The sequence below is a fragment of the Falco peregrinus genome, chromosome 10, assembly GCF_023634155.1.
Source record: "Falco peregrinus isolate bFalPer1 chromosome 10, bFalPer1.pri, whole genome shotgun sequence".
Classification (NCBI taxonomy): Eukaryota; Metazoa; Chordata; class Aves; order Falconiformes; family Falconidae; genus Falco; species Falco peregrinus.
In genome coordinates this window covers 8855891-8879691 of record NC_073730.1, presented here as the reverse complement: position 1 = coordinate 8879691, position 23801 = coordinate 8855891, and the positions used below count along the sequence as shown (strand labels likewise).

The 23801-nt window shown below is 39.3% G+C and overlaps 1 protein-coding gene across 3 annotated transcripts in view; it reads right to left on the bottom strand.

Moving 5' to 3' along the window:
- The window catches only part of DNM3 (dynamin 3), a 187147-nt gene that overhangs the window by 130524 nt on the left and 32822 nt on the right, over positions 1-23801 (bottom strand). For all 3 annotated transcript variants that reach the window (XM_055815066.1, XM_055815064.1, XM_055815065.1), the window contains exons 6-13: positions 23508-23668; positions 20822-20964; positions 17519-17654; positions 15131-15198; positions 13484-13622; positions 11465-11551; positions 9396-9466; positions 5726-5774 (exon numbers count right to left, since the gene is read on the bottom strand). In XM_055815066.1, the coding sequence (XP_055671041.1) occupies positions 5726-5774; positions 9396-9466; positions 11465-11551; positions 13484-13622; positions 15131-15198; positions 17519-17654; positions 20822-20964; positions 23508-23668 (854 nt within the window). The remainder of the gene's footprint in view (positions 1-5725; positions 5775-9395; positions 9467-11464; positions 11552-13483; positions 13623-15130; positions 15199-17518; positions 17655-20821; positions 20965-23507; positions 23669-23801) is intronic.

Here is a 23801-nt window from a genome sequence, read left to right as displayed (position 1 = left end):
GTCACACCAGCCCCCGGCAGCTGCGGGCTGGGGCAGGGGGCTGGGAAGGGCCGGGGGGGCTGGCAGCCGGCTGGGCATGGGCCAGCGGTGTGCCCGGGTGGCCAAGGAGGCCGACAGCACCCTGGCTTGTGTCAGAAACAGCGTGGCCAGCAGGGCTGGGGCAGTGACTGTCCCCTGTGCTGGGCACTGCTGGGGCCGCCCCTGGAGCCCTGGGTTCAGCTTTGGGTCCCTCGCTGCCAGAGGGACACGGAGGGGCTGGAGCGGGTCCAGGGACGGGCAGGGGGAGGGGATGTGTGGGGGATGGGGCACCAGGCTGGGGGGGTGGCTGGGGGAGCCGGGGGGGGTCAGCCTGGAGAGGAGGGGGCTCGGGGGGGCCTGATCGCTCCCTACAGCTGCCTGACAGGAGGGTGTAGCCAGGTAAGATCAGTCTCTTCTCCCAGGTAACAAGCAACAGGACAAGAAGAAAACAGGGAAGGTTTAGACTGGATATTAGGAACAAATTCTTTGCTGAAAAGGTGGTCAAGCACCGGAACAGGTGGCCCAGGGAGGGGGTAGAATCACCCTGGGGATGTTTTAAAAAATGCATAGATGCAGTTCTCAGGGACACGGGTTAGTGATGGACTTGGCAGTCCAGGATTAACAGGTCTTTCCAACCTACAAGATTCTATGACTATTGTTTTCACTAGTTCATTTTCTGGTTGGGTTTGATTTAAGAGATCCATTTCAATATTTTCTATCATATTCCTAAATGTCAGTCTCTGCAAACCGGATATTAGTGACATGAGTTATGAACTTCAGGAAGGCGAAAAATATGGGCATTGCCAGAAGCTAGTGAAGATAATATTCTGACCGGTAGCCGGACTCCATGTACAGGATGAACAAGAGATGACACAGTTCCTTCCTTCAGGGTCCTGATACCTAATCTGGGTGTCTGAAAAATGAAACTTAGAGGGTATGAATGAATGTGAACAAGCCAGAAGGAAGTCATTTTCTGATAGTTCAGCTGCACAAACCCCAAATCATAGCTGATGTTCTTATTCTTCGCCACTTCACAGATAAACAGGAAAGCAGAATTTGACACAGTAAGTACATTTTATGTATTGCTGCATGACTTACTCCATTACATCAAATAAGGTATTTGTAAAAGAAATACATTAGACAATCAGAAGGTGTTCTATTTCTTCAAAAGAAGGGTTTGAAAGACTATTTCAGGATCAGTGAGAGATCAGTGAAATGTATTTCTGGGCAGACAGAAATACAGTGTGAAAATCATGAGACTGGCTGCCTTCACGACAATATTTGTGAAGTTATATAATATTTATCAAGTTACCTCAGCAGTATTAAGTTAACATAACTCTCTGTTAAAGTTGAGTTACATAACTCCATTGAAATAATTTTGAACACACAACACCCAGCACTACTCTATCTTCTAATTGCTGTCATAACGACATGTGTTAACAAATAGTAAGCATACTGACAGAATAAAAATTGCAAAATCTAATCTGTGAGGCAACCTTACAAGCTATTGGGTCTTTGGGTTCAGTTATGAAGATTCTTGCACTACGGAGGCTAAAAAGGAACGACAGGTTAGAAGGGAAACCTAATACACTGTTTCACTGCAATTTGCCAAATGTCAGAGCATAAAGTGATCAGATCTGTTCTGATATTGGACACAACCAAGATCTTGTGACATTGCTTCCCCAAAAAATCACTGCACAATATATCACATAACTCAGACACAATAACAGTGGCCTAAGTCCTAAACACATCTAATATAAAGAAAAATTTAGTCTTTACTGAAATAAAGCACTCCGAGTGAAAAATTGAAACATGTTTCCACATGTAGTTAAACAAAGGTTGAGGTGATCAAGTCAATCATGAAGGAATCTTAACCTAAAAAATAAGTATAGTTAATGGCCATTTAGAACAGCAATACTTCTCTAGTCTTGATAAGGTTCAGCTTGCTAAGTTCTTGATAAGGTTGAATCTTGATAAGATTCAACAGCAGCATGTCTCATTCAAGGATATTTCAAAATTTAGCATTATGTGGTTGTCCACAGGTGCCACCTCTTCTACAGAAACACTGCCATTTCTAACAGCACAGCCTTGTCATGATTTTTCACCACCACCTCACTGACTAGGGCACATGTTTATAGAATTATTTTTTAAGCAAGTAGCTAGAAATGGAAACATTTTTTTCTGGCTCATGCAAGGTAACAGGATTTAAGTATATCTGAAGAAGCAGCAAAGTATGCTACAAAGGAAGATTAAAAAGAAAAAAGAAATAATGGGTTACCAGGGAAAAAGTTACTTATTAGCACTATAGTTCAGGCCAGCTGATGGGGTCTGAATGCTACTTGTGTCCATAACAAGTGAATCAGATGGCTGGCGTAAGATTGTAGAAGAGGCAGGTCAAACAAAGCCTTCAGACCCAAACCTCCAAATTACTTGGACAGTGACTTGAAACTCATAGTTCAGACTAAGCCCCACCTCTAATTACAGGGGCTACTTCAAGCACCACAGCAGATTTTGCCACAGGAGCAAAACACAAAAGAGAATTTCACATACATTACATATAATCCTCTATAATTTGAGTACCTTGCATTCTCACACACAGAGTATCAGTTGGGCACATGGAGCAATGACACCTTCATCTTCAAACTTTATCATCAAGGAGAGCTTTCAACACTAAATTTTAGTCACCAAAACAAATCTCAACGCACAAAATACACAACAGTTAAGAGTGGGTCAGCTTTCAGGAACCAGATCTTGCTAGTGTGCTGTGTAAAACCAAGCATTACACTGATTATTTCAAGCAAATTAGAAGACAGACTAACCTGTGGCTTAAAAAGAAACTTTGTGGAGTCAGGTCAAAACCTCAGGCGGTAGCAAAGAAAAGACAAACAAAAAAGGCCAAAGATTAAGCGTGAGAGGATAAATTAGTAGTAGAGGAAAAAGAAGCAAAAACATGTTAAGAGGAATTGGTATTACACTTCTTTCAAAAAATGCAATATCATTGCATTCATCTTGCTTCTGAGATACACAGACATAGTTAATTGTTATCTGCATCATTCCAGTTCAAAGCACACTACAAAAAAGAAAAGCAACAGACTGCAAATGAGCATCCCACTATTTTGGGAAAACTTAATGATCTTCACCTCCCGAGGGATTCAATTCAACTGCTGTTAGAATCAGTGCTGCCTAGACCTTTTTCCTTTATTCAAGGTAAGTTTAGTATAAGTTTGCTTGAAATGATTACTGAAGAATTCGATGGTATGGCAACAAACTGGAAAAATGTATATGTTTTCATCATAGATATTATCAAAGAATGTACATGATACAGAGATTTACTACTTACACCTAACCATCACTGAACCAGGAGTAACTTGTTATAAAATTAACCGCTGTTTAGACAATTAATTCTAATTAGTAATATTAAAGGCATTCACGTATTTATTTACTCATGAGGTGGAAGGGTTAGAAAAAGACTGTCCATGATACATTGATCTTCCTGGTGCTATGAAAAGAATGCTAAAAAGGCTTTAAATTTTCTACCAGAAGTAATTCTTTACATAAACAAAATACCAAGAACAGTACCTGTACCCATAAACAGCATGTTCATTTACGCAAGAGCTAATGCTTCCTTTTGGTTACCAGAAACTTATTTGCCCACCTTTCAAAAAGAGGTTACTATGAATAGAGGCACTCACATCAGATAAAAACTGCTTTCCAGTTATATAATAAAATAAACCAACAGAATAAACCAGTTAGTCATTTTAGTTTGAGAAACTCAGTAAATTATAAAAATATTAATTTTACTCAAAGTTTTCTACAACATTTTAAGTTATACTAGTTCATACTTGTAACAGCAGGTTAGTAGCAGTTAAGTGATGAACTGCAATTATACTTTGTTGAGGAAGTGTTACAGACAAGACAGTTTAACATTAAATAGTTTAGTAGCAAGTATTTCACAAACCAATGAGTTAGAGACAAACTTTGCCCTCTGAGAAGCTAAATGAAAAAGCAACAATAAAGCTTACAGAACTTAGCTCGTACAATTTGCCTTGAAGGCGGTAGATTGGTTCCCTGAAATAGCAAATTGCAAAAATGAAGTTTTATTTCAGAAACACTTTCTCATTCTTTTCAACTCCAAACAATTAACTTATAAACATCTCTTTATTATCTTTAAAATAAAAGGTTCAGCAAAGTCCTTTATACCAAAAGTAATTAAGTTTTAACATCTAATTTAAAACGCCAAGCTTTTTCTCCAGTTCTTTAGAGAGAACATTCACTTAATTAAAAAAATCATTCATGTTATCTGTGTATTTTTGAAGAGTCAAATAGTTGGTTGATTTTCCTTTTATGGGACACTCCAAAGTGATGACGGTTGTTGTGTTTGACACATGTTCCAGCACAGCTAGACAAGAAGGAAATCTCTCCTCAGAGGGGAGACACTAGTCTTTGAAGCCATTTCAGTGTTTAGACCTTTCGACTTTTTTCATTTTAGTCCAGACCATATATTACATCAAAAATGCCACTCATGCTGGTCAGGCTGTGGGGGACCATCACATTCAAGAAGTTAATGGATTATTTTAACTAACGTCTCAGAAATAACTAGAAGTTTCTTGGTAGGAGGAAGAGGTTGGATTTCTATCCCCAAAAAGATGACTAAGTTTTCAAAAAATGCTAGAACTCTCACTAACAACAACAGAATTGGAGACTTTCTGAAATGTCAGGTTTATACCTGAGGGATCTGAACTCAGTGGTCACATTTGAAAACCCTGATCTTTCACCTTCTGAGCTTTGTTTGACCAAATTGCACATAAAAACATCGGGAAGACATTCAATACCAGTAATTATTTATACAAAATTTCATTCTCTTATTTTTACTAGAATTTTTCATTTCCTTGTAAGGTATGCTCTGATTCCATATTTCCTTTCTGTTTAAGACTTTGCAAAACCCTGTAAGTGAGCAGAAGCCCTCAAAGTTGTAGCATTTTCATTGTTTTCATCTCTCATAAAAAAGACGACTGATCCTGTGAAGTACTGAGCACCCCTGGCCCACACAAAAGCAAAGAAAGAAGCAAAGCTCAGGAGCACTTAGCATCTTGCAAAAATCAATCCCATATTCTTATGTGTTAAAAATAAACAAGTAGTTTCATTAACGAATCTCAGTGAAAATGCTGATTAGTCTGAGACCATCAACCAGTTATTCTTTGTTTACTTTGAGAGAAGCCTATGGTACATAATCAACATCTTTGTGTCATCAACTGAAAGTTTTCACAAGAGGTAAAGGCAAATCCACTTTTGCTTGCTGAATTGTCCCTTCACTGCTATTAAGCTTTGAACACATAAGAACCAGTAAAACAACTATGACAAAGCACACACAAGCAAGTACTCACCAGCATTTTGGATTCTGAAATTCACAGGTTTGCAGTTAATGACAAAATATACTGATGCATAACATGAAAGATTCAATACATGGGAGGGGGGACACTAACCAGCGGTGCAAGCAGCAGCAGAAATATTAAACAATAAATGATGGTAACAATGAAAGTCAGTTGGCTCTGAAAAATTCAGTAAAACAAGGCAATGATGACACATTTTATGTATGTGTGAAGCAGAAAAGGTAAATGACACTTGAAACAAATAAACGCAGCCAAGAAAACCAAACAGCTTGGATTAACTTGCACATGCCATTATCCATTCTCTGTTAGGTGCCTACCTGATTTCCCACTGCACTTTTGTTAACCTGACTGCTTCTTTGTTGGGCACTAAGGGAAGCAGAGGAAAAGAGTTATACTGAAGAAACTTGAACTAGAGCCAGTTCCGGAGGAATAGATTTTTAGCAGTAATAGTTACTTCTGATTCCAGCACAGAAAGCTAGAGTAACAAAGAAACACAGCAAAATCATTGCATATATGTGCATATTTCAACTACTTTTTCTTCCAGTATAGGAACGCCTGCTTAGGACAGAAGGGACAGCAGATAGCTCCCACTAATCATCTCCTTTGTAACAAAATCCTACTTGGATTGGTAAAGGTTACTAAAAGCACAGAGAAAATACGGCTCATGTGGGTAACGTTGGAAACATTAGCCTCTATAAATATTCAACTGAGACAAAAAGCATGCTTTTTCTGTTATTTAGTGCAGTACAACAAAATCCTCCCCTGCTGGAGGCTCCTTAATAGCTTTGCCTTGACAGTTTGTTTTGGATATTATTCTAATACTTATATGCACTTTGAGGGTGTAAATATAACCAATGGATGAAGCTGTCACAAAGCTGGTTCAAAAAGCTGGAATCACATAAGAATAGAGCTTATTTAAAATCAAACAATATTTAAAATACTTTGCTCAATTCTTGAACTCTAGTAATCCCAGTTCCTGAAAGAAAACACACTCCTTTCTCAAAACCACGCAAGTTTCCATTAATTCTAAAAGCATTTGCATTATGCGGTGGTTTGTAAATGTTAGGCCACAAAATTAAAATATTGCTGGAAAGAGGAAGAAAAGTGTTCAGAGAGCAGGCTTTGGCTACTCAACCACCAGAGTGGCCACTGGTGACAGGAAGGGGTTTTTTGGATCAGACTATACCATTCCACCAGGCATTGATATTAGGTCAGCTACAAACACTACTCTGAAAGAGTAAGAAAGAAAGAAATATGGGCTTGGATCACAGCCTATGGACCAATCCTGCAACTGTTTTGTGCGCAGCTGCTGTTCCAAAGAATTGCTGAATCACCAGACTCAATCCTGTCCCAATTCTGATCCTGCCCTTTGAACCACACTCTGTCAAACCAGCAGTCCACAGGCTGCCTGTGAGAAGATCCACAAGGACGTTTATTCCGTGTGCCTATTCACTGGGCTGAGCTCTCAATCATCCAGATCCTTTTGACCAAATAACACTGTGTCTTTCTGGTGCATTGTCTGACTTGCATAAGCTTTGGTGCATAAATTATGATTACATAACATGCACACAGAAAACACAGCACCAACCCCTTACCAATTCAGATTTGTTGTCCGAGAAACACACATGAGATGGTTTTAGGAAACCTAATTGACATTCTTTTTTGTTTCGTTTGGGGTTTTGGGGGTTTAATTTTATTTTATGACCTTAGGACAGCTAATCAGACCACTAACATCATACTGAGAAACCTATGCCTTTTAGAAATAACCCAACAATTGGTCCTCTATTTATTGTTCTAAATACAAATTACTCTCTACATAGATTGAAGCATATAGTTGTGTCTGAGTTACACCAACTAGAAACAAAACCAATCCCAACATTTAACAACTCATTCCACTAAATGCGAAAACATTAACATTCTAAGATTTCACAACTTCATAACTACACAAAGTTGTTCTAAACACTGGCATTCTTAAATCCTTCTCAAGTCAAATCACATCAGCTGTGCCTGCCTTAGGCCCTGCAATGCTGCAAGGTAGTTTGGAGTATCTTGTGCTTTCATTATTATGAACAAGGTTCACAGGACTTGGACTGATAAAACACTGCAGACACGAGACAACTGGCTAGAAGACTCAGCAAAAGAAAGGAAACACTATGGAATCTGAGGAATCTATAGTCCAGGATATTTATATACTACAGAAGCCCATATGCTACCCAAGAATTATTTCATTTTCTGGTTCTAACATAATTGCTATAACAATAATATGATTATAGTTTAAAATATGTATTTTCTACTTTTAAGCTCATAATATATTTTACAGTTTAAATTGTTCTTAGTTATGCAAGTTTTCTCTTCCAGTTGAGCAGAAGTCAACAAAGATACTCCCCATCAGTTTCAACCTACACAAACACTTGCTTAAACTTATCAGTGAACTTAAGCGAAGAGCTACTTGTTATCTGCTTATACCCTGTGCACAGCAGCTGGGGATTTCTAGATCTCAAGTGGCAAAAGAGGAAGGAGCTTCCCCAAGAAACTGAACTTGGTCATTGCAATTCCTTAGAAAAAGCAGAGCAGCGAGGACCACAGACTGAACTATGGGCCCCAGCAGCAGCATCTATGAGGGGGATTTTTCCAAGGCAAAGACATACTGAAATAGCTCCAGATATACCTGGCACTCCAGAATCAGAGTCTATGAAACATGGAACGTTCCAACTTGACACAAAGAAAAATATTTTCACAGTGAGGAAAGGCAAGCTGCATAGAGAGGCTGCAGAATCTCCAGTTTTGGAAGTTTTCCAGATCTGATTGCACAAAGCCCTGAGCAACCTGGTCTGACCTCAGCATTGACCCTCCTCTGAGCAGGAGGCTGGACTATGTGACTTCCCAAGGCCACAACACATGCCACGAATATATATGGAGTGTTTTTAGCAGGCTTTTTCCTGTCAGAAAAGGATGAAAAGTAGCAAATAGCAGGCAGGTTGTTATCTTGACCTCTGGAAGGCCAGCTACCATTCCTACAACATCCTGCCATTTGTCAAGAGAACTGATAAAGTTATCTAGGACCTGCAAACAATTCTAGAGAAAGTTGCTCAAACCAAACACATCAACAGTACCCAGCTTTGCCTTCTCCCCTCTCAGCTTACTGAACTCCATGTTTTAAACCTTCAAGGCACGCTGCCAAAGATGTAGACCTTCCTTCACAGCGTGAATAGGCCATAGCATAATACATACTGCGATGCCAAACTCTGTTGCCAGCATCCCACATGGATGAAACCTGTTGGATTCCAAACACTATTATGGCAAATATGGCATGAATATGACTGAAGGAACATTTATTCTTCAAAGAGTGAAGACATGTTTAATGTTTTTACTAGTGTCAAAGTGTTGGTATGAAGTCCCTGAGGCACAAATTGCTGGAAGCCGAGGGAGAACATTCTGGAGAATATTCTCACAGCCTCTTCAATTGAGTGAGGAGAACGTCATACCAGGCCCTGCAGGGCACTCTGCTACTATTATTCTCTACAGCCAAACAGCAGGCACACTCACAATTCAGTGACATCCATTACTCTGAGCAACACTATTTCACATGGAATCACAGCTCCCAAAATATGCGTTAGCAACAATGTGGAAAGACCACCAATACTATACATTTCTGTGGTCCTAAAATGGATACAGTGAAGGCTTCGGCTTGCCAAAGCTGCTTCCTGAGACTATGTGATTCCAGACCAAGGCATAAGCTTCAGCTTCAGTGAAACCAGGCTTGTGAACTGGGATAAAGAACCCCCTAAAAGCAGGACATAGTTCAACACTGTATAATGAGAAAGAACATGCTCCTCTGTGTTTGGGACTTTGCAGCTTGCATCTTCACTGTCACACTTCAGGACTTGTGTTTTGAACTCAGTTGAAAAAAAAAAAACCCAAACAACAAATAAAACCCAAACTACCAAGATTGACAGTGTCATTGTATCACAGTTTCTATATACATACTTTGCAAAGCCAATGAAGTCTTCATGGTTGGTGTTGATGTAAGAAACCTGGATATCAATCAGCAGCAGCACCTATTAGGGGAGACAGGAGAGAAAAAAAAGGATGGGTAAGGTCGAGGGAGAGATTGAGGAAAAGGAAGGGAGAAAAGAACAGAACTTTTGAGTCTTCTGCATTATTGAATATTGCTTTCAATCGTTCAAGCCAAAAGCAACAATATTTTCTAAATCCCACCACTTCTGTTTGTGTGCTTGAGACTACAGAACAGCTACTCCCTCTTCCTATTTTTTTCCTGACAGACCTCATTTTTCACTATCTTGGCCCTTGTTCACTTCATCAAGATCAATCACACATGGCCAGAGAGAATTTAATAACATATAACATTGACTCTAGCTCTACATTTTGCAAGTTAAGCAAAATTCTGTCTACTTGTAGCATTCCAGCCAAGCCAGCAAGGAACCTGAACCTTAAATCTAAAATCAGAAGTCATAGGTAAGTTAGCCCTGGCCCAGAAACCATATAGTACAGGTATGAGACAGCCATTGTGGTGTACACATCTGGCCCGAAAGGTGGGTTAGTCAATGAAATAACAGAATGAATGGTTTGTGTACTTACCACTTGCCAGTCCTTCAATAGCCCGGAGACGGAATATGACTTAAACTTGATAATCTAACTTGGCAAAGAACTTGCTAAGGTATTAAAGAAAGCTCATCCCACCCTTAAACAGCTTCTTGAACATGTGTGAGACTGCCCTTTGCCCCCGTCTATTCAGACTTCCAGTTATCAGCAAGAGGCAAGGAAAAAAACTATTGCTCCCAAATGGTAGCATTTAATCTCTTCAAAGTATTTCTGCACAGCTCCTCAAACACAGCATCAGTCCCAAAATCTTCACAATTTCCAGAAGATACTAGGTGTCTCACTCAGAGCAAATGATAGTAAGGATTTGGGTCTAGCTCTTACCACTGAATATATCCTCACTAATGTTTTGATTTAGTAACGATAACTGCTAACAGCATAAATAATGATGTGAATATGTGACAATAACCTATTTGACCAATTCTTGGCATTTACAGAAAGCTGGTATTTTATACTTTGTTCTGGGAAGTTGCCAGGTATGTGCACACAATGAAGAATGGGATAATATTTAAAAAAATACTCAATAATTCTAAGTAAATTGTATCTTTTTCCAAATTTTGAAATAACCAAGTGTGCTAACTAGAACTCCCTGCAAGAACAAGCCTAGCAAAATACAGTTTTAAAAAATTACTTTAAAGACTACATTCACAGCACAGATTAAAGGAAAAGAAGCAGAACATGCTGTACAGCTCCCTAGCTCACACAGGGACAGGAATAGAGAGCCAGGAGTCCAAAACAACTTAGGAGCTCTGCCTTCTTCCCCAAATATTCCTACTGTCACACTCTGCACTCTCTAGACAGTAATTCCTGTTTCCACTTCCAGTGGATTTTCTCACATGTAATCTAAGCTTTGAGGTTTCCTAGATTGGGAGTGCTTAGCTGGGTGATAAATGTTCTGAACAAGTTTCTCTGAAATTAATTTAAAAAAAAACAAACAACTTGAAGGAAAGCTCGTCACTCCCACAACAGTCCCACTACAATTGCTTGTGGGCCTCACTGCAATTACAACATTGGATGGGTATGCTAAAAAAAAAAAAAAAAAAAAAGGGAAAAAGTAGAAAAAAGGCTGGATATTTCTGTGTGCATTTGTTTAATCATTAATTGATTTCCCACAAACAGCTGTTGTGGTACAGCTAAGAAGATGGCACACTGTGGCACAGGAACAAGCCAACGCTACTTTAAGCCATCAATCCTAATCTTGAAAGACCAGATTAGCATTTTCTGTAACTATTGCAGTCCCTTCTGTCAAAGCTCAGTGGTGGAGGAACAATTTCTTTTCCCCTCTGAAACATGCAGCCTACCGGGGCAAAAAAATAAAAAAAAAATAAAAAAAAAAAAAGAAGAAAAATCTTTCATTGTCTTACTGTACTTTGTACACAAGAACTTTCCTCCTTCACACACTTCCTCAAACTGTTAGATCTCCTATTCATTCTCACCTGATCCTTGGTCTTCTCTTCTCTTTCACGAATGTAGCCAGCAACAATTCTTTCTGTTTCCTCACACAACCTTGGATATGTTGCTAACTGAAAAGCAAAATTAACAGAAATTTACACCTGCAGGGAGGCTTCAGCAGAATATAAACAGGGGAGCCTCCAGCTTTCTTCTTTGGAAGTAGGTAATTATTATAAATGCTTGGGCTAAACGTTAACTACACTGCAAAGCACATCTTACTTGCTATTAATGGTCATTTTCCAGAGAAACTGGAGAGACTTAAACCCTTGGATGGTTCCTGTGTTTTTGCTCCAAGGAACATTGAGGAAAAGACACTCTGGACATATGAACCACAGTTTATCAGCCTTGGGGTGAGGTTTCTCCATGCCTTTCATAATTCCAGAGTGGTGCTTTAAATAATCTCCAAGTTTCTTGTTCTTTGAAGGCTCCACCTTGTGGCAGTATCTTTACATCTCAGTAACAATACTTAAAACCAGCAAAATGCAAAAGTAAATTTGGCCAATAGCGCTTGGAAAAGAATCTGCATAATTCATTCAATTGACATATTTTCCGAACTTTGAAAGAAGTGAAAAACACTGGAAACTCCACTCAAAATATTGCAGTGAGTCCACTTCTCTATGATCTTTGTCAAAAAGACTGTCACCCTTTCCTATTTTAAGAAATAACTCCTTTATCTGCTCATCGGTACAAAAAAATTTGCATTATTTGGAAAAACGCAAAGGATGTGACAGGATATTTTCAACAATGCCAGCATACCTGTGCTTACATCCCAGAACTGCTCCTGTACTTGCTATTATTTGGGTACCCTGCACTCTGAGATGGTGGGAAAGACAGATGAACAGAAGGTGACTCCATAAAAGTAGCCAGTTAGTTAAGGAGTCTACAAGAGTCAATGGGATCTTCTAGAATACCACAGAGTAATGGGAGAAAAGAGAACTGAAAATCAGCAATTGTTAGTTGTCAATGCTCCAGACAAGCCAGTCACAGTATTTACAGATGACAACTTCCCTACAAAGGAAGGTGAAAAGCATGAGGAAAAAAAAGCTTCATATTAATGTATCTGACATGTTTCCTTAGCCACAGCTGGGGGATGTGAAGTTTGAGGTTTATTCTAAGAGTATATGCCAACCCAAGCACACACTTCAGGAAAACCACTCCCAAATACTCATAGTAATGCTATGTTTAGTTTTGATGAACTTATCTCTTAATTCATTACACTTGCAGGATCTTGATTTTCACATCAGGAAGATCGATGCTCAGCAGTTCTTCCCACTTGAATGTTCAACATTTCTGTGTAGCAAGCTCATCCATCAACACTGACACAAGGATGTACAAATATGAGGGAGATTAAGTCTTCCTACCTTTCCACTTCTAACTTCTCGACAGCTGGAGATCAGACATTTTGGGGTTGTGTATGCAATAAGCAGAAGAAAAGTTGTGGACCTACTACACTGCAAAGAACTGCGGTGCTACCCGGTAAAGTTTCAACATAGAAAAAGCAATTTTCTCTCCTTGATAGGTGCCTCTGAACACATTTAAGGCCTTTACTCTAGAAAAGCTTCACTGTTCCTTCCATTTATTAGCATTAGAAAAGAAAACTTAAAAGTATATTTTTTTTGTTGATTTACACATCCATGGAATTGCTGCCTACATTCCATTTTCAGTACCAATGTCAACATGTTTATGAAAAGAAAACTGGGGGCAACTCTTGACTCCAAAAAACTCCATTCATAAGGTGTGTGTGTATATTATATATATATATATATATATATATATATATATATACATACACACACACACACAAAACAAAGGAATAAAATACTCTAACATTTCCAGCATTAAATTGTTTTGCAGAAGTCATAATTACTTTAGAGAGTCTTACTCTGTACATGAAGTGACTAGATCAAAAAACTCTTACAATACTCTAAAATGCAAGACAGGCTTTGTATTATCTATGATACCATTACATTATATTTACATTACCAGATCTATCTGCAAGTTACCTTTTTAGTGCACTTCTTGACAGTATTGATTAATTCTTGCATCACCAGGTCCACACTTTTTAAGCAAGGTCCTTTCAGCTTGACTATTTGTTTTTTAACAATGGCTTCAAATGCCATATCTGGAGTAAACAAACCTGTTCTGTGGACACAGAAGAATATGTAAGACAGTAACAAAAACATTATGCAAGGAAGTTGGTTTTTTTTTTTTTTACTTGAATTGCTCATATTTTCATTTTCAGAGGCTTAGAGTTGAGTAGTAACAAACCCTACATGGACTTCCACAGAAGTAAATTTGCTCCTTTCTCTAAAAAAAATATGTAATTCTAAGAATATTAAAGTAGAAATATGTCCTACTCCTTGAAGATGACTGCAAGAACTCTAAAGAGTACTGATATAATGCAGTAAAACCTCTTCAGCAGTGCATCAAACCTTAGCAAAGGAATGAATGGCAGCTGCAGCACTCCATGCACAATCACTTGCATGGCAAACCCGTAAGAATCCTATAGCTGCATTTTTCACTCGCAACAGGAGATGTGCTTCTGTTACATAGGTTCATATACCCTGCAGTGACCAACGGTGAAATTCTCCATATGGGACTGTGAGTAACAGACTCCTCACAAGAACCACTTCTAAACAAATAGACCTTACTTCTCTTTCAAACACTCCTTGCAAAGGTCTATCTTGGTAGATAAATTATATTAAAAAAAAGCAAACTATAAAAACATGCCCAAATCTATCAGTTCACTACTTAAAATTGCTCATCAAGACACTTCAATAAGGCCAGAAAAGTTCACATACTGCACCACAGCTACTACAGTCAACCATTTGAGAATTTACTGTATAAGTAACACAAAGAACATATTCCAAAACACTAAGGACAACAAAGCCAGTAAGCAATGCTTTCAAAAGATATTACATACTCACAAGTGGGTAGGAGGATATGGATGGGGGATCCCTACAAAACAAAACAAAAAAACACCCAAACACAGAAGAACCACCCAAGATTTTTGGAATCTGTTCCACTGTCAAAAGAACAAAACACGGGTATGCATGCGATAAGGTGTCCCTCCAAAATAAACTGATCATTCCAAAGTGAAATAATTAGGTCATTCCAAACCCCAAATACATCCTCTTCCCAAACCGAATAATATACTGCAGAGATATCCACAAGGTGAAACCTCAGCCAGCTTGCTTGTATATCTGTCATGTCACAAAACGGTTGAGAATAAAGGAGAGTAAGATAGTACAAAAAGTCTGCTACAATACAAGCTGAAAGTCTTTTTCCCATATCAAGACACAAGTTTTCCTTCTAAAACTTATGACTTTTTAGGAATACAAGTTTAACACAACTGCAGACACTACCAGAAAAAAAGTCATTGATTTTCTCTGAAAAATAATTTTCCAGCATTTCCAGGTAAATTAAACCTCTTTGGGCAAACCAACTGTTTGGCCCAAAATAGCGACCTGAAAAACTCTTTCCACGGAAGTGTAAAGGAATGGAAGAAAAAAAAACAAACCACAATAGTCAGCTGCTGAGAGCAGTGCATTAGTAACATGGTCTAGCAGTCAACAGCCAGCGTCTCCACAGCATAAAAAAAGCACACCAGTCTGTCATGTGACTGGGCTTGAAAACACAGGAACACTTGCCTGATACCATGTATGTTCTTGATGGCATAACTTATTTCTCTCCGCAGTTCCTTCTCATTGAATTCCATCTAAAGGAACAAAAGTATATGAGATCATCTTAGGTGAAGGTTTTAATAAAACACCAAATATTACCTCTCCCAATATAACTGGAAGACAGGCAAATTCAACTGGCAAAATATTCATTTCATTTCTAATTACACTAAACAAAGCATAAGTATTTTAGAACACTTCAACACTAAGGATACAGGCAGCAGTAAGGACTGTTTAAAACTGTGTACCCTTCCATTCCACATATACCAACAGCTGGAATGATTTTATAGAGTCAATAGAGTAAGCCAGAAACAGTATTTGGAAAGTTGCAACTTTTTTGGTTTTTTTAAGCCTGGTTTCCTAAAGTGGTGCAACTTCTGTGATTATGGTCTATTTATCCTCCCCTTCCCATCCTACTGTTTTTCAACCAAATTTAAGAAAGGAGTGACCTCAGTTTTTAATTTATAAAGCTTTTCTTTCATTTTCTTGAAAGCCAGCTGGCTGAACAATAAGTTACGTGTTGTCTCAAATGAAACGGGTCATCACCTAAGCCCAACTGTCATCTGTTTTGTTGGACTGCTGCCACTTGACCCACCTCACTGAAACCTCGGAACCAGCCACAACCCTGAATGGCTCTCACCCAACTGAAAGTTAGGGGATGTCAAGGAAGTTGAACAGGTAGAAACCAAGCTATGGAAAAGTGTAAAAAAAATGGAGACTCGAGATACAGTAAAGTTGATGGTGAGGGAAAGCTGACATCACTGCAGCGACAGAAAAAAAATATCAAAGAATATGTAACATTCATGCACATCTCATGTACTTATTCAGTGGTGTTCCCCAGGGTCAGCACTGGGTCCTGTCTTGTTCAACTTATTTATCAATGACCTGGATGAAGGGGCAGAGGCACCTCAGGCAGGTGTCTGGGGATACGGCACCCGGAGGAGTGGCTGGAGCCCCAGGCGGCTGCGCTGCCGTTCAGCGAGACCAGGGCAGGGTGGAGAGCTGGGCGCAGACGGACCCAGAGAAGTTCAGCCAAGGCGAGTGTGAGGCCCCGCGCCTGGCGGGGAGCAGCCCCATGCACCGGTACGTTCTGGGGGCTGGCCTGCTGGAAGGCAGCTCTGCGGGGAAGGGCCTGGGAGTGCTGGTGGGCAGCAAGTTGCCCATGGGCCAGCAGTGTGCCTGTGTGGGCCAGCAGGCCTGTGGGATCCTGGGGTGCGTGAGGAGGAGCGTGGCCAGTAGGTCGAGGGAGGTGAGCCTCCCACGCTGCTCTGCCCTGCTGAGGCCGCGCCTGGAGCGCTGTGTGCAGTGCTGGGCTCCCCAGTTCCAGACAGGGAACTGCTGGAGAGGGGCCAGCAAAGGCTACAAAGCTGATGAGGGCAGTGGAGCATCTTCTGTATGAGGAAAGGCTGGGGGAGCCAGGCCTGTTTAGCCTCAAGAAGAGGAGGCTGAGGGGGGATCTTATCAATATCTACAAAGATCTTAAGAGCGAGTGCCAAGAGGACGAGGCAAGGCTCTGTTCACTGGTGCCCAGCGACAGGACAAGGGGCAATGAGCACAAACTGAGTAAGAGGAATAAGAGGAAGAGCTTCACCTTGAGGGTGACGGAACCCTGGCACTGGCTGCCCAGAGAAGCCATGGGGTCTCCTCTGGAGACGCTCAAACCTGCCTGGACGTGACTCTGTACAACCTGCTGGAGAAGACCCTGCTTTAGTGGGGGGTTGACTAGATGGTCTCCAGAGGTGCCTTCCAACCCTGACCATGCTGTCATTCTGTGAACACAGTGTAGGAAACCAGATTTCATTACCTAACACCCCATTGGGACTGTTACCCAAAGAATGGGTAAGCAAGAAGAGATGCATCAAAAGGAGAAATGTTATCTCAAAACACCAAATTTGCTTCTGCTCCACCTCCCACTATGAAAGCGTAGGGCTGAAAGCTGGCTTTGATTTAATGCACTGAATACAGGAAGCAGAAAACGCAGAAAACAGCTATTTTCCATAACTCATTTTAATAGATACTAGCTACTTGAACACAACAACTTAATTCACCAACTGTGGTTTTGCCTGCCCCACCTAACCAGAAGGAAGACGCCATTTGTGACAAAACAATTAAAAAGCATGGAAAATAGTAAGACCTGGAAGTATAATTATATTTTAATTCCTACATTTCAGAATATAGGAATGTGTCAGTATTCAAAATGAAATGAAGCCAGATGTCTCAATTATAACTTCATGTAATTTTTTCCACAGTTAAGAGTATGTTCTTCCAGTCAGACCTTATCTTGGCTTTACTACTATCAGTATGAACATAAGAATACATAAATAAAACACAAAGCACACCAAGAAGATGGATAAATACCTTCACTAGTTCAAAAGGAAAACGTTCATGGAAAATACGATTGATTTTGGCACCTCCTGAAAGTTCTAGTGTATCAACCTGATCTCCTGATCCTTCGATTCTTTTTTCAAAGTCCACTGAAAACTGTTGTACCATCCTAAATTTCAAAAGGGGGGCGGGGGGAGGAAAAAAAACACAAAAAAACACACAAACAACCATTTAAGCATGTCAACTACCAAATCTTATTTCAGTACTATGTGACTACCAGTGCCTATTAAAACATATTTAGAAATTGGTAAGTGACTGTAACAATTCATTCAGTCAAGCTGCCAATCCATAAACCCCATATCTACATACACCCCCCTGCACCCCTACTCTCTCACATGACACAGCTTAGTATGTTATTTTCTCTCTTCATAAATGTATTCTAGAAAAAATACTTTTTTATTAAACTGTATATTAAAGTCAGCTACAAATACAGCAGGGTACCAGGCCACATTCATGTTTATTAATGATCACAAAATTGTAAATGCTACCATTATTCATTACATAAATCTTTAATTTTTTATTTATAGGACAAGAAAAAGTGGTAAGTCTTTTTAGCAGGATTGAGCAAATAAAAGTTTAAGTTACGATACTTACTGTACTTTAATAGAAAAGCACATCCATATTTAGATTCTATTCCAGAAGCTGCAGAGATCAATAGGACAGACCACCACAAGGAAAAATCTTCAATCTTATGGCAAAAGGTACCATTTGCAGAGAGTTGACTTCTCCACAATGACCCTTTGATCGTTCTAATATCTTTCCAAAAGATACAGTCCAATAGTATGATGTGAATCAAGGCACTAAGCTGATCCAGTGTTGAAAAATTTGGAAGAGGTTGCTAAGGAACTTACTTTCCTGTGCCAAAAAGCTAGCCCAAGATGCAGTGCACGTCAATGTGGCAGCTGTCAGTACCACAAGCTCCAGCTTGGTTGTGCTTAGACTTCTGCAGCTGGAGCATTTACAAGAACACACAGGAGAATTCCTCCAGTTATGCAAGATTCATGGGTAGCTCCTTTTTTTTTTTTTTTTTTTTTTTTTGGGGGGGGGGGGAGGGGAGGGGAGGAGTTTAAGTATTTGAAATGACAGATTCTGCCAAAAAGTAACATTGCATATATCAACTGTACATAAACCTTAGATGATGGCTAGGTTAACAGAATTATAGAAAGAATCTAAGAGTAGGGCCCCAGACTTAATTTTTGAAGAGGACTGCAGAAACTTAAGATCATCTATGGGGTGAGGTGAGGCAGATTTTTTATTTTTTTCTTACATGCATTATGGAACTTGTTGTCAAGAATCGGAGAAAAGGGTTCTAGTTACATTACTTTCCACACTCCAAAAGACAAAGGGAAAGCAAGAGAATTTTTACTGACAAAAAAAGTCAATTTCTCCTATAGCACTCACTTAGAACAAAGGAATTACAAAAAACTACGCAGAGAAGTAGCAAGTAGGATGACCTAGGCTGAAATGGAATTAAATTCTTTTTCCTTTAGAACATGTTATAATAGTAGAACAAGCACAAGATACCAGCAACACCTAACAATTCATAACACTTCACATGTGTTTCTAGCAGTTAAGTCACGAAATACAGAGTGAAAAAACCCTCCTGTGTTGTACTGTCATGGAAGAGTCAAAGAGGATGTCCCTCTGTTTTTATTTTAACCAAAATATCTTTAGTCAAGTCATGAGGGACAGACTTATGTGTACTCTTTCAGACACAGGTGTTACAAAACCAAGAAATAAATCAGTCTTCAGCTGCCTGAAGAAAGAGTCATTAATTCAGGTGACCATTTTCTCTTCTGAATTCCAGACTTCTAATGAGAGAATGAATCCTGCCCAAAATGTACGTATTTTCACAGTCCAGTGTTATTACCATCTACCCCAGAGAACGAAAAAAGGCTGAAAACCTTTGAAATCAGAGCAGGAATGTGAAAATAGTCATATATGAGAGAAAGTACATTCTACATCTCTCTTTTTCTTCCTTTAGATGCTTCCCCTTCTTTGAAACAAATTTTAATTGCATATTAATAGAAAAAGTGGCTGCAGAGGGCTATAATTAAAAAAAAGGGGGGGGGAGGGGGGAAAAGAGAAAGAGAGAGAGAAAATGGTAGACCTTTCAGGTGAAAAGGTACACAATACTGAGTATCACGCATCCCTGGAAACAGACCAAGTGAGGAAGTTGCATGAAGCAAAGCAGCAGATGCTAACTGGGCTTCAACTTGAAATGTCGGCACTGCTCTTTTTCCTTAAAACTAAAATCACTATAAAGAAAGGGCTCTGATTCCACTTTCACTTGATCCAAAGTCCAATAAACAGTCATCTCTGTTCTATCACTTCAAAACAGTGTTATCAAAGTCTCAGACAGACTTATTTTGTGGATGAGACAAACTGGACAGTGACTTCAGCAGTGAAAAAAGCTTTCTACTTTAGGACTTATGACAATAATGTAGCTCCAGAAATCATTGCAATTCCTCTGACAACAACAGTATTCAATCCATGACTCCTTGAGCCCAAAAGGGTCAACATCTGCCATGTCAGTACAGTGGAATAAAAGCCATATCACGACAGTCACCAACAGTAAGTGCCTAGGAGAAAAGAGCAAGTACACAGTAATATTTCTCCAGAATACTCTCTTGGCCTCAACACATTGCTGTTCATGGATTCCATACAGCAGGAATTTGTCTTTGTACATACCAACCTTAAATGTCTTCCCCATCCCAAGAATTTGCCTAGCTACTTTCTGAAAGCACACAAATTTTTAGTATCAGCTCCTGCAGCAAATAGCTTGGTGGCTTCGGTGCACATCACATGAAGGACTACCATCTATGATTAATTTTGATCTTGTGATCCTCACTTCTTTTGGAGAGGCAAGTTTTTGTATTGGAAAAAAAAGCATCCCCTATTCTCCTTTCAGACTCCTCATCTTACACTTCTAACACAATCTCCGTCACTTGCTTGACATCATCTTTTTGGCAGGCTGAAGAATGCATCTATACAGTCAGAAGCAGGTTCCTACCTTGATCATCTATGTTGCCCATCTTTTCCTGCTCTGCTTTCTCTCTTTTCTAGGATTACTAAAATTAATTTAGGGAAAACTCTGCTGAAATTGTGAAGTAAATAAAGTGTTTTGGAACATCAAGCACAGAATTCTTTGGAGTTTGCATATAGAATCCTTAACTGTATCCTAATCTTTAAATTTAAACCAATCAGAAAAAAAAACATCCCAAACCCAACAAACCCAAACAAAGTCGAAAAGCAGACAAAAGACTAGGCACTCACTGCAACAGGGCTTTTGTTTTTCTGGTTGGATCTTCTGGTCTGAAGTTTTTGTATACCTCTACTTCATGTTCTATAGAAAGCAGCTGGCTCTGGAGTTTGCTTCTGAAGGCTGGCAGGGTATCCCGAATATGATTGGTAAGTTGCTAAAAAGCAAATAAAAGTCCTTTTATACTGTTAATAAAGATGAAAGCAGGAGCAAAACCATTTCCTTCTGACTGCCAAGCATATGAAGCCATGACCTGTACTAGATTACCAGTGTAGTTCCTTTTGATCTTTGAAGCAATGGAGACTGTTAAAGAACAATACAATATCCCTTTTGCATACACATCATAAGGAAGCTTGAAAAAATCCTTCATCCTCTCACTCACTGAGCTCTGTTACTACATACTTGTTTGGTTACACAAAAATATTATGCATATTACATATGTAATTTGAAATGACCTCTCATCACCCAGCACTGCCACTACCACTCCCTGGTTTTCCTCAGGGTGTTTTCCCCAGTTCTCCATATACTTGTTCAGCATGACAACTCCTCTACCTTACAGCCACAAGGCAATGTGGGACAAGGAAGAGATTCTGAGCCCCTTGAGAACAGAGATGGAGAGAAGTGTAGACATACAGAGTACCTACTTTGCGCTCTCCGACCATTGGGAAAAAATCTCCTACACATGATTCCTGTTCCCTTGTACAAAGCACACTAAAGGGAAGAGATTTTGCCCTCATATTCACGATTACAGAACTTTGTTTTCTAAACACTCAACTTTTGGCTGAAAAACGTTTTACCACTCAAGACTATCAATTTTTATTTCCAAAAACATACCTAGAAGTACTGGAAAATAAATTGAAGGAGAGTAGAAAAAAGGCTTACCTCACTTTTGCATATATATGTTGCAATGTGTTTGGACAGCACTATCAATGTCTTACCTCTGCCATAAATTTCTCATGCCTTGTACCCATTCCTTGATTAAAACCAAAGTGGACTTCTTGCACTACAATGCAAACCCTCTTCCCAACCCCAATCAGACAAGCTATGAATTAAGAACGTTATATACCAAAATATGTAAAATCAAAATAAAAAGTTATTCAGCAGACTGACAGGCACAAATTCAAAAGCTGGCATTTCCCTGGAGCACCACCTTGTGGATGCAGAGAAATTAAAATATTACCTGAAACCACAAACACTTATAGGTCCCTATTTTTAGGGACGAAACTTAAATAGATCTTCCCATATATAACACCCTACACATTGTAATAGCAACAGAAGACCAACAGTTTATACTGAAATAGGTAAATTTACAAAAAAGCTCACCAAAAAAGTTAATAGCACAAAGTGATGCAAGTCAGGACAGAAAGGACTGTCTCTAAAGGTATATGTCACTAATGCTTCAGTCTCAAAACTAAGACATGTGGATTGAACTTTCAAGATACAAAAAGAGGCAAAACGTCCTGAACAGACAAAATTGCAGGATACAAGTGAGTTCTTGCATCCTGCTGAAGGCTTTGGTTCTGAGGCACAAATAAATGGCATCAGCATTCTTTTTGAGCAAGTCCAGAGCATGCCATAACCCTGCTGTCAAGTTACAGCTGCTAAGTCACTGTGGCAAAAAATCAAACAGGCCAGCCACTCAGTTTCCTACTTTAATCCATAATTTTTCTGCTGTTTCCAGCTGCTGTTCAAAATGGACAAGGCCAGGCTGACCTGGTCTTCGTCTGCTCCAGACCAAAGGCTGCAATTTGACAGTGAACTGGAAAGAACGCTATCGAGTTTGACTTGTAGGAATGCCAAGAACACTGGTCAGCTGACAAAATTTGTAACAAAAAAAAAAAAATTATGGCATCACTAGCAATTTTAGAGAGGTAGGCATGACTTGATCTTGTCGTCTTCAAACTTGCTGATGCATCATCATTAGGGTCACATGCTGTTCAAGCTAAGGGATGGCACTATGAAAAGAGTAATACCCAAAGATACAAAACGGTGAAGGGAATTATATACTCCTCCAAGTCTGCTGTAGGCAGTGGCTTCATTAGGACAGCTGGATATGGGTTTCTCCTCCAGGTAACTGGGAAATAGACCTCTACTTCCTGCTGAAGGAAGCTGTGATCTGACATGGTTTGGCATGGACTCACAGAAATAAGCCAAGGGTCTGGTCAAAAATAAAGGTAGTGTGAATGAAGTGTTCTGATTACTGTATTTGTCATTTATATCATTAGAATACAGTACACTTTCTATCAAAAACTACAATAAAGTGTAGATTTTGAGGTTAAAGTACAGACACACAGAGAACACTCTGGATACATGACTTTTTAAAATGTCTTCCCCCCCAGTTTTCAAATTTGAATTCTAAATATCCTGTTAAACTAGAAGAAATGTGATAATTAAGGAACAGGATGGTATACTTCCAGGACTGGAGACAAATCTTATTTTTTACATTCATATCCAATAGTCAAGAGAACAGGGGAGCGCAGAATTTTCAGTAAAAGTCCGAAACTATATCTCACAGTAAGTTTTCATATGCTACATGTAATATACAGTTTTGTTTATTACGTTGTGAAAATTAAAAAGGTTAAAAGCAGGAAAGAATAAGTGAGGTTCACTGACCAACATTCATGTTAATAAATATTTTATATTGGTCCTATTCCTACCATTATAAAAGCTGCCTTTCACCACAAAGGCTTCATGTTTTACCTGGTTTAGAACTTTCTGGAGATATGGTGTTCCCATCCGATCTGCCATGTGCCTATAAGCTGGGTGGGAAAGAAAGAATTTCCTTTCTGCTAGAAGAGCTGCCTTTATATCCTTCTTTCCATCAATGTCTTTCTGGCTTCTGTTTACAACACCAATATAACCTAAAAACAACACAAAACCAACAGGTAAGTCAATACAGCTATTGCCTGAACTACTGAACTCAGTTCAAACAAAACTTTCCAATTTAGGCATTTCAGATATTGTTTACAAGTAGTCTAATGACATTAGCAGTGT